Genomic DNA, 10549 nt, shown 5'->3' on the forward strand with positions numbered 1-10549 from the left:
GCATTCTTTGGTGTACACTTTGATTCCACCGCATGCAGGAGATTTCGTTTCTGAGCTCTCACACCCAGATCTGGAGGTCACTGCCTTCCTCACCAACGTAATCCTCAACATCTGTGAGGCAACTGAGCGTCCTAGGAGAGACTGCTCAAGAGCTCTTGTGCAAGTGCGGCCAGCTCCCTCCATCTGTGACCCTCACGTGCGTTATCAGCTCCCCAGGAGTCCCTACTCCTGTCACCACCCTCCCGAAATCCTTCTGTTTCATGATGAGGAAGCAGACACACGGAAGGGATCCAAATCCGGGACTGGACACATTTGTTAAAGAGAGAACTCTTGAAAGAGATTAAGGGGAAGGGGAAGAGGAAAAGGTGCCCTCAGAAGCTGCTCTTGTGAGGAAGAACCCTGCTCTAATCCCAGGGTGATGGTGTGTCTGCTGTTTGCCGGAAGACGTCAATGTCACGTTCATCTTAATCAGGCCACTTGAACGCCACACCGCCAAGGAAAGAGAGTGCAAACGCCTTCTCTTTGTGAAAGCTTTCAAACGCAAAGGACTTAACTACAAATTTATTTTGGCGATTTTAACAGTGTTGTCAATTTTAACATAAATACAGGACAATTAAATAAATCAGAGAAGAAATATTGCAAAGGCAAATCAGCACTCACAGAAGTGTATTACATTATTACTGTGGTTAATCTGGGATACAACATTCACTTGAAATATATGCAAGGGAACCTTAGTGAAAGGCCTAACTAAATAGTTTTGCAATGTTCCTAATAAGGACATCCTTGAGACACTCACTGGTCAAGCAGCTGTAGGTGGGAAGCAAGACACACCCTCCATAACTAGGAACAATCAGGGTTTGGTACAGATGGAAACAATAGCCCTGAAGGATAGGTCATGTTCCCAATAGCTGCTTCCCCTTGTCACTATATATTCTTCAAGACTTCACACCTTTTCAAAATAACCATAGCTCTAGCTGGGCCAGACGGTACCAGTCATGACCATTAACAAAGCACTATGCAGTTGCCTTTTAAAGAACAGCAATACAATTATTTTCCCTCATACACACCTCCTTTAGAAAGTAATCCTACTCTACTCCCCTTTTCTGAAAGGCTCTGGGGACTTGAGAAGTGGCAGTGTTTGTATCTCCTCCACATTCACGATCTTCCTGACAGATGGTCTAGATTACAGTTCCATCCCTCTCTGTGGCCAAGGTACTAAGTGAAACGTCTTGGTGCAGATTCCCTGATCCGGGACTAGGCATGAGGTCAGGAGACGGGCATTGGTATTGGGTGCTGCATATGGTTGCACAAGGATGAGTGAGGCTAAACTATGGTCCCCGCTCTGTATGCCAGACCATGAGCCCTTGGGGCTGTGTCTGCCCAGTGGGGCACCTTCTTCCAAGCTGCTCAAAGGCACTCTATGAGCTAATTCTGGCACTGTCTGCTTACGTTTTGTCCAGTCTGGCTGGCATCATTATTTCTTGATTTCAGTGAAGCTTCTGTATTTCACATCCCATATAATCTCCAAAAGGAGCTTTAGAATTCACTGAACCATCAAGGATTTTCTGAATTGTCACATTAGACACAATAACACAACCACGATTCTACATAGAAATAAATTTACACAGTAGAAAATAAATACAAAAAACGTAGAAGATATTTGACATGTGGGTCACCAGAATTTAGCTTATTTACAACAAAGGCATGCACCACTAAACTCACCAATGGGCTGAAGTCAACAGGTGCTTTCTAGGACGTTATCAAAGACGACTTAGCCTCTTAGAAATGTGGCTAGAAAGGAACTACTTTGATTTTAAATAAGTCTTACTCGTACTGTGTTGTTTAAACCCAATCTTCTTTTTAAAATAAAGAATAAAAAAACAAACTACAAATGTCTAAAAACCATGAACAAGGTCTCGGTTTCCTCTTCCAATAACCATTGCCCTCAATTAGCAAATGCTTCTCCAGAGGTTGCCGAGTATAAAATTAGTTGACTTTCATACATCTCACATTGTGTAAAAGATAAAATCGGACATTTTCACGCTGTCAAGCATCATGCTTTGATTTTAGAAAAAGGAATCACATTTACTCAATAAAGTGTAAGCTTCCCCGCTTTGAAGTCCTTCTGAGAGCGATACGGCTTTTACCATTGCACGGGTCTTCTTTCTCGTTAAACATGTGCTGCTTTCCAGTGAAATCGTGAAGGCACACATCTCCATTCTGAACACTGAAAGAAACCCCATTCTTCTCTGAAGACGCAGTCCCTATATAAGGAAAAGCAAAATTGGTGTCACGAAGTATCCACAGAAAGCATTTAAAAAATAAACAAACTTCAGCGTTATTTTATTCTGATGTAGGCACATGTAGAATGTTATTTTTAAAAATATATTTGTTTTTTACTTTCCATTCCTTCCCTAAGGCCATTCAAAGGAAGCAAAACAAACTAGAGAATAAGTCAGAAACCAGTTCTCCGTGGCAATTTTTTTTAATGAAACGGGTGAAAATGAAGCAAAGCAATATATTTGATCTGAAAAGGCCCATTTCCTAACTCTGGTTGATCATTATCGATCATATGTGTAGTGTATCGATCACATATCGAGCATAAGTATAGTATAACCTGTAATACTGTGGTCTCCCCCAAAAGGTTAAGGTTAACAGAGATCCCCATAGGTCCCCTTACAAGGTTCTTGGTTCCTTAAGATTCCTATGAAATAAAATCTTGTACCAGATAAACCCAGAGCAACAATACCATAGCCAAGAAAAAAATCATCTCTTGTAGACCAAACCAGCCCCTCTGACGAAATCAGGACAGGACAGATTCCCAAGAGGAAACTACTAATGACAATCTCAGCATCTAGGCCAGGGTGCAGCTGGACATTCTAGAGACATCACAGTTTGGACTTGGGCCTCCCATACCGCAAGCAGGCCCTGAATTGTGTGTGTGCAGGCAGGAGGGAGCCACAGCTGCTGAGACCCTCTGGCTACTTGGCACCATCCTTCTGACCATTATACTACTGGAAGACAATGTAGAAAGCTGAATACTTAGCTCCCATTTTTTTTAGTTCATGCCATAATTGCAGTAATAATGGTAACAGTGCCGAGAACTTTGTAAATATTATCTCATTACACTACAGGTTGAGTGCTATTATTATCCCCATTTCACAGATGATGAAACTAAGGTTTCAGAAATCAAGTGCTTTGCACAAGGTTATACAGATCAGAATTAATGGAGCCAACATGTGATGTTTGTTTCAAACTGTGAGCTTGTGGCCCCACATACCTAATGAGATGGCTGCTGGCACCAAGCCTGTAAAGTGTAACCAAATATGTAACATTCACACAAACTAGGTAATAGGTATGGTTAACACAGCTCAAATAGGCCATGTGACTATCTGAGGCGGCTATCCTGATTTAGGCATTTTCGTCTGAGGACATTTTGGTGCAGGGACAATTTGACCTGGTATAATAAACCATTCAACTTCCAGCTTCTTTTTTCAAATTGCCTATCCCGTCCCTCATCCATCCCAGATTCTGGTGTGCAGCCTGAGAAGTCAGGGATGAGCATATTACATGGTTAAAAATTTGGCTGTTCTAGGGCCGACTGGGTGGCTCAGTCGGTTAAGCGTCCAACTTCGGCTCAGGTCGTGATCTTCCAGTCAGTGGGTTCGAGGCCTGCATCAGGCTCTGTGCTGACAGCTCAGAGCCTGGTGCTGCTTCTAATTTTGTGTCTCTNTTGTCAAATCAGCCATGTCAAACAGCTGTGCAAAATGTGTCGCTTCAGTCAAATCTGATTCCCCGAAGAATGGCAACGTAGGCTAGGCAAATGAGGCTTCATCTCTGAGTTGTGTCTAGAATATGGAAAAATCTGGCTTTAAGAAATCAAAACGTTTAAAAAAATTTTTTTAAACATTTATTCATTATTTTTGAAACAGAGAGAGACAGAGCATGAGCAGGGGAGGGGCAGAAAGAGAGGGAGACACAGAATCTGAAGCAGGCTCCAGGCTCTGAGCTGTCAGCACAGGGCCCGACACGGGGCTTGAACCCACGAGCTGTGAGATCATGACCTGAGCCGAAGTCAGATGCTCAACTGACTGGGCCACCCAGGCACCCCAAGACCTCCAAATATTTTTGTGCAAGCCAATAGGCTTTACTGATACATTGTGATTCTGAGGATTCAAGATGGCTTACCTCATACCTCTGATTTCTCTGCTTTGAATTTGCTTTCTCATAATAACTTATTAACCAGCCTCAATCGCTACAGCCTGTGCTCTTTACCTATATTGGGTCATTCCTGATACGGCCATTTGGCCCAGAAGCCAGAGCTATTACCCTGGTATACACAGCATGGAGCTAAGGCCATGGGGTAGCTGTTTCTCATCTTCTATAGCAATGGTTCCCAGTGAAGGGGGGTTATAGGATTTTACCCCTCCTAGGACGTTTCAGAATGTCTGAAGACATTTTTGGTTGTCACAACTGGGGGTGAGTTGGTGGGTGCTACTGGGATCTGGTGGGTGGAAACTAGCATGTTGTTAAACATCCCCAAGTGCACAGGACACCCCCACACACAACAGTTACCCAGCTCCAAATGCCAATTGTGCCGAGGTTGAGAAACCTCAATATAGAGGCCCTCTATCATGTTGTTGAATTCTATAAAACCAGCAGGACCTCCCAGTTTTGGAGGGTTGGAAAACTATGTGGTATATAAGCCTTCTCACAAACTTATTTGGATTCATCATGAAAATAATATCTGAAAATGATGAATAAAGGCAAAATCTCTTGAGAAGGAGAAAGTATAGCAGCAGAAACGTAAGTTTTTATAAAAATGATGTATTAAGCCAAAGAAGATGAAAATACATAAGCTTTTATGAGTAATGAACAGCCCAATTGTACGAAAGAAAGAAAATGTAATGGAAGTTTTAGCTAGAAATGTCAGAATTAGTATAAGGTGCAGGAGCCATAATCTGTTCATGTATTGGTCACATGTATGGTCACAATTCATCCACACTGTGGAAAAGAATGAACAAACATGACAAGCAAAACATAGGGAAGTTTAAAAGTGTTGAAGATATGTAGGACTATAGATGTACTAAAAAATTGATACGGTCTTATCAATGATTTTAGGTACTGCTTGCACAGAGTTTGCAACATTAAAAATTTTAGATTGTCACCAAGTCCCATCATGAAAAACTGACTCTTAAAAAATAAAGGTTTTGGTATTTGCTCTAAAATGAGTAAGTCTGGATTAATAAACTTCCTCTTCTATAACAGAACCACATTTTGATCCACTGGTCCTATGTCATTTTTCCCTGAGCTGAGGAAAAATGTCATTAAAGGATAAAACGACTTTAATAAAACAAACACTAGCTTCAGAAATACTGTATTGAGACATACATACCATTCCCGCTCACAAGGCCTGAGCAATCGCTATTCACCAGCAGCGTGGTGGAGTGTGTGGAGTTACTGTTCGACTGCAAGGAATTTGAAGAGCTGGACACTCCTTGGTTTACGGTCTGCTTCTTTAAACCATTAGTAGCAGTTTTACTCCAGTCTACAGCACAATAGGCATTTCAGAAAAACCGGGGGGAATGGTAAAGCTCAAATGCAAGAGACAGATCATCGCAGTATAACCTGATCTAGCAACCGATCTCAATTCCAGATCTCACTTCCACTTCTTACAAAGAAGTCACACATTTCACAAATGTATGATAAAATGTATTTTCGTTTAAGCCTATACACATTTATCCTTTAAGTGACTACCTGGTTAAAAGTAACCTATATTCTCTTGGACTAAAGGCCACGCTGATTTGATTATGTCTATAAATAGTCCCTGAATTAGGCAGTAGTCCAGAGCCCAGGACTGTCTTCACAAGAACACAAGATAACTGTGTTGTGATGACTGATGGCTCTTAAATGGTTTAGAAGAACTGAACGAACTGTACTGCCATTTTCTGAGTACAGATCTCACGCCACCAGATCTTTGCAATATTGCAAAGGTTGTGTTCATGAGTGGTCATCATGTAAAGGAATTTATTTTTTCAAACAATACTTCATTTTTCGTATTTTCTAGAAAATGAGGAATTTACTCTACAATGCAGCAGGGCATACCTTCAGGTAACTTCAAAATAACCAAAGGCATGCTCAAGCTTGTATATAAAGTCTGGCCCACTAACAAATCAAACAACCGACCNCTTATTTAATTTCCAGTTAATAGTGGATGTAATGTTATTTCAGGTGTACAGTAGTAGAGTGATTCGACACTACATCATCCGGTGCTCGTCACAAGTGCCCCCCTTAATCCTGCCACTTATTTAACCCATCTCCCCACCCCTCAGGTTGAGCTNTTAAATTTTTTTTTAATGTTTATTTATTTTTGAGACAGAGAAACAGAGCGTAAGTGGGGGAGGGGCAGAGAGAGAAGGAGACACAGAATCTGAAACAGGCCTTGGGCTCTGAGCTATCAGCACAGAGCCCGATGCGGTGCTCAAACCCACGGATCGTGAGATCATGATCTGAGCCGAAGTCAGATGCTTAACTGACTGAGCCACCCAGGCGCCCCAATCACTTGATAGATCTTAACTTCTATTTTTTCCTCAGGATTTAAAAGAAGAAAAAGGTAAATCTTTACCAGAATTTTCAGCCAGCCGTAACTTTCCACAACAAAGATACCGCCTCCATTGCTTTCTGACGTTCTCTTTCGCTACACAGTAAAAGATGAATATGAAAAATCCTAGGGAGGAAAAAAATGTAACATAATTCCAAACTAGGACCTGAATATCATGAGCTTCCTTTGCACAAAAGATAAAATATTTGGTAGCTATAGGCAAAGTGAAATTTTGTGAATCAAAAAAAAATGTCCAAAGTCCTGAGAAAGTTTGCTATTGAAAGGCATCCTGAATCAAGAAGATGTGGTTCATCTATACCATGGAATACGACATGGCAATGAGAAACAATGAAATCTGGCCACGTGTAGCAACCTGGATGGACCTTGAGGGTGTNGGCATCCTGAAGGGACTCTCTTTGTAAGATAAAAAAATACTTTAAAATTAATGACAACCTCTATTTCCAACATTAAGCTGTCCCTCCTGTCACATCCTGTCCTTGACCTTCCCTGTCTTTGGAAGTACAAGCCATCCATGCAGGATGCCAGTTCACACCTAGGCTCCTACCTCCTCAGCCTTCCGTATTTACCCATTTTCATGCTCTGTCAAGTGCCACATCCTTGTCTGCCTCAAATCCCTGACTCAACCTCTCCAGCCCACAGCTTAGTCCCAAGCCTGGTACCCTGTGGTGGTGTCCTTGTCTGCCTTGCAGCCTCTCTCTAATCTGCTCAAGCAAACCGTCCACTGGCAACCTGGCCACGAAGAGAGCGATGCTAGAGACCTGAAGAGGCGCTCAGGCTCTGCCTCCCGCCCACCGTCTTCCTGGTTATGCAGGCAAAGGCTCCCCACTGCTACTCCTCCTCCAGGCTTTTACCAATAAGTATTTGCTGACTGGATGGACAAATTCTGAATTCTCCCTCTCCTGAAGCCCCAATCAATCTACTCTAAAATCTTCCTTCTAAATATCAGGTTTGCTTCCAGTAAGGTACACGTGCCCCCCCAAAGACTGAGATCTTAACGACCTCACACCTTTGTTTATTTGCCACCCTGGGCGGCTACCCGGGGCTGCCTAAGGAGAGAAACAGCCTGTATGGGAGAGGCCAAAGTGGGCCTACCTAAGTCCCCAATCCAAATCTATACACATCTCTCCTTCAGTCAACCCAAAAGCCCTGCGAATCAGGCATTTGTTCCTGTTCAGAAAGGAAACAAACTATTCCTTTCATCCATTCGTATTCCAATGAGGAGATGGTCTGGGGAAATGAAGACAATGAGGCAGGTTCAGTTTCCACTTTAAATTTCTGAGGATAAGCACCTTGTTTTCATGTTTGTGCTTAGTGCGATTTGGGCTTTTTTTTTTTTTTCCCTCTTTCAGCATATGCCATTATGGCAGATACGACTTTCCTGTTTACCACGGTGTAGTGTAACGCCTGGATGTGCCAATGCAGGAGCTGGTACACGGTAAGTGAGAATTAGCAAGTGTATGTAAGCCACAAGCATGTTAACTGACTTCCTCCAAATCAGAACAGAGAGCCCAATTAGGCCTTTGAAGTCAATCACGGGTTGGCATTTCTTGGAAAACCAGCAAAACAATCTACTGCCTGACAGAACTGTAGCAGGACGCTATGGGAGCTAAAAGCAACAGGAAAAGATGAAAACAATCGGATGAGAATGCAATTAAAAGGCATCCCAACAAAGGATTTGGAATGAACGGAAACCCAAGAGACACGAATTGTCATTATTGTAATGTAAACCTATTTGGCCGCTTAGCTTTTAATGCCAAAGTACTTCCATTAAAAATTAATCACATCTGACAACTCTTATATAACCCTGATCTAAAAGAGGTAGTAAGTTTGCTTTTCTAAACAACACAACCAGACGGGAACCGAAATGGCCGCAGTGGGGTTTTCTTAACGTGCGCTCTTCCAAGGGCATGTTCCACCTCGATCAAAAGATTTAAAAAAAACGGGGAGGAACCAAGTGAAGGAAGAGTGACTCCCAGAAAGAGTTCCTGGCAGGTTCCCCTCAATATATTCCCTCGAAGGAGGCAATCTGGGTAAGGAGGAAAAAAGTACCGCTTCCCGAATTTAGGGAACACCTTTCTTCCAAGGATCTCAAAGCCCCGCCTTGTCAAAGATAGATCTGTTTTACAGCAAATCAATCTTAAGCTATGGAATAAGCCACGTTGTAGATGCTCTAACTTTTAGATACTTTTAAGTGCAACTGGGATCTTTCATGCGTATTTAGTGCCGTAAAGCTTACCTTGCAGGGTGTTAAAGATCGCAAAGAGGTACATGAAAGTGACGTTAACTGGTCCCCAGGCAAAGAAGGCAAAACCCCAAGTAATGCCCAGTAAAAACGTAAGGCCGGCAACACTCCTCAGGTCCTGAATACTGGTTTTTCGCTGGGCTCCCAGTTGTTTCTTCTTTTTAATGCGACAGAGCTGAACCAGGACCACAATGAACATGCTGAAGTTCAGCAAAAATATCACACAGAAATATCCCACAACCGTAATATAGAACACAGCATTGCTGTTGATCCAGCAACTGGAATTTGGGGAAAAAAAACAATGGGGAGCATATTACAGTGCTGCAGTATGGTTCGTGGCGATACAATGAATCTCTATCATTTTACTAAAACATTTCCTAAAAGTCTAAGAGGAAAAAAAGATAAAACCACTGCTCTCCAACCACCACTTAAATCTCTAGGGAAAAAAAACTAACAGTCTATTTTAGGACAGTTGGTTACTAGAAGTATTTAAAAGGTATTCTTTGAAAACATTCAGGATTTTACTCCCTTTAAATACCAGTAGCCATTCAACTGGTTTACTAATATAACATAGCAGGTATTTCATATGTATCAGAGGCTTAGAAAATTATTTTCAAAATACTTTTTTTAGAGAAAGCAAGTGACCATGAGTAGGAGAGAGGGGGTCAGGGAGAGGCAGAGAGAAAGAAGGAGAGAGAATCTCAGGCAGGCTCCACGCTCAACGTGAAGCCCGATGTGGGGCTTGATCCCACAACCATCAGATCATGACCCGAGCTAAAATCAAGAGTGAGATGTTCAACCAACTGAGCCACCCATGTGCCCCACCAACTTCTTTTTTTAATACTTAAGTAGTAAAGTAGTAGCATGGCATTTCCAATTAGCTTATCTCATTACAGACATAGCTGTGAAGGCTGCTAGAAATGTTGCAGGATTTTGTTAGGATGAGAGTCAGAGTCGAGACACTGACTAGATCCTCCACTTTCTTTGAGAATTCTGTTTTTCCAGTTCACTTCACATTCCCTCAGGGGCTTTGTACTCACAAGTCATCCGGTGAGCCGTTAGGGAATTTCCCATACGATCCAAGGCCATAGTTATTGGGAGATATAGCCAGGACAATGATCACAATCACAGCCGGTACCCCTGGAAGATGGGAAACGTCAGTCACTCGTAGTTCTAATAACCAAGGTGGTGAGAAGACTAGAGATCATGTGCTATTTTCTTCGGGTAGCAGACTGGTGAGCTGTTCACCAAACCCAGTTTCTCTTCCTCCTTGGCACAGCGGGCATCTCCCAGTGTGCTTTGCAGCTAGGTGTGTGTGGCCACGTAACTAGATCTTGGTCAATGGGATATAGATGATTTGCTCCACCTCTAGGCCTGGCCCCTAAAAACTTCCTGTGAAATCCTCTACTCTCTTTTCCCCAAATTCAGGGCAACTTTAGAAGTCCTGTCTTGAGGCAGAGTCTCCAGCAGCTGGGATCCTGAATAACTGCAAGGCCAGAGATCTTTCCACTCTTGCTAACCAGCGTGTGCGTGAGAAATTATGTTCTCCTGACATTTTTTTGTCGGCCACAGCAGCTAGAGTTTCCCTTACCTTACACACATCTGGAATGTAATTTTGAGACTCAGGTGGCAGGCAAATGAAGGACTCCAAAACATAAACCAAATAATCACCATATTAGGGTTAC

The 10549-nt window shown here is 42.5% G+C and overlaps 1 protein-coding gene across 1 annotated transcript in view; it reads right to left on the minus strand.

Annotated features, from left to right (window-relative positions):
* Positions 1 to 574: 574 nt before the first annotated feature.
* ADGRG2 (adhesion G protein-coupled receptor G2) overlaps positions 575 to 10549 on the minus strand; it is a 123371-nt gene continuing 113396 nt past the window's right edge. The window contains exons 25-29 of the mRNA XM_077769296.1: positions 9905 to 10004; positions 8859 to 9142; positions 6626 to 6727; positions 5396 to 5548; positions 575 to 2264 (exon numbers count right to left, since the gene is read on the minus strand). Coding sequence (XP_077625422.1) covers positions 2086 to 2264; positions 5396 to 5548; positions 6626 to 6727; positions 8859 to 9142; positions 9905 to 10004 — 818 coding nt within the window. The 3' untranslated portion in view covers positions 575 to 2085. The remainder of the gene's footprint in view (positions 2265 to 5395; positions 5549 to 6625; positions 6728 to 8858; positions 9143 to 9904; positions 10005 to 10549) is intronic.

The sequence above is a fragment of the Crocuta crocuta genome, unplaced genomic scaffold, assembly GCF_008692635.1.
Source record: "Crocuta crocuta isolate KB4526 unplaced genomic scaffold, BGI_CrCroc_1.0 scaffold312, whole genome shotgun sequence".
Taxonomy (NCBI): Eukaryota; Metazoa; Chordata; class Mammalia; order Carnivora; family Hyaenidae; genus Crocuta; species Crocuta crocuta.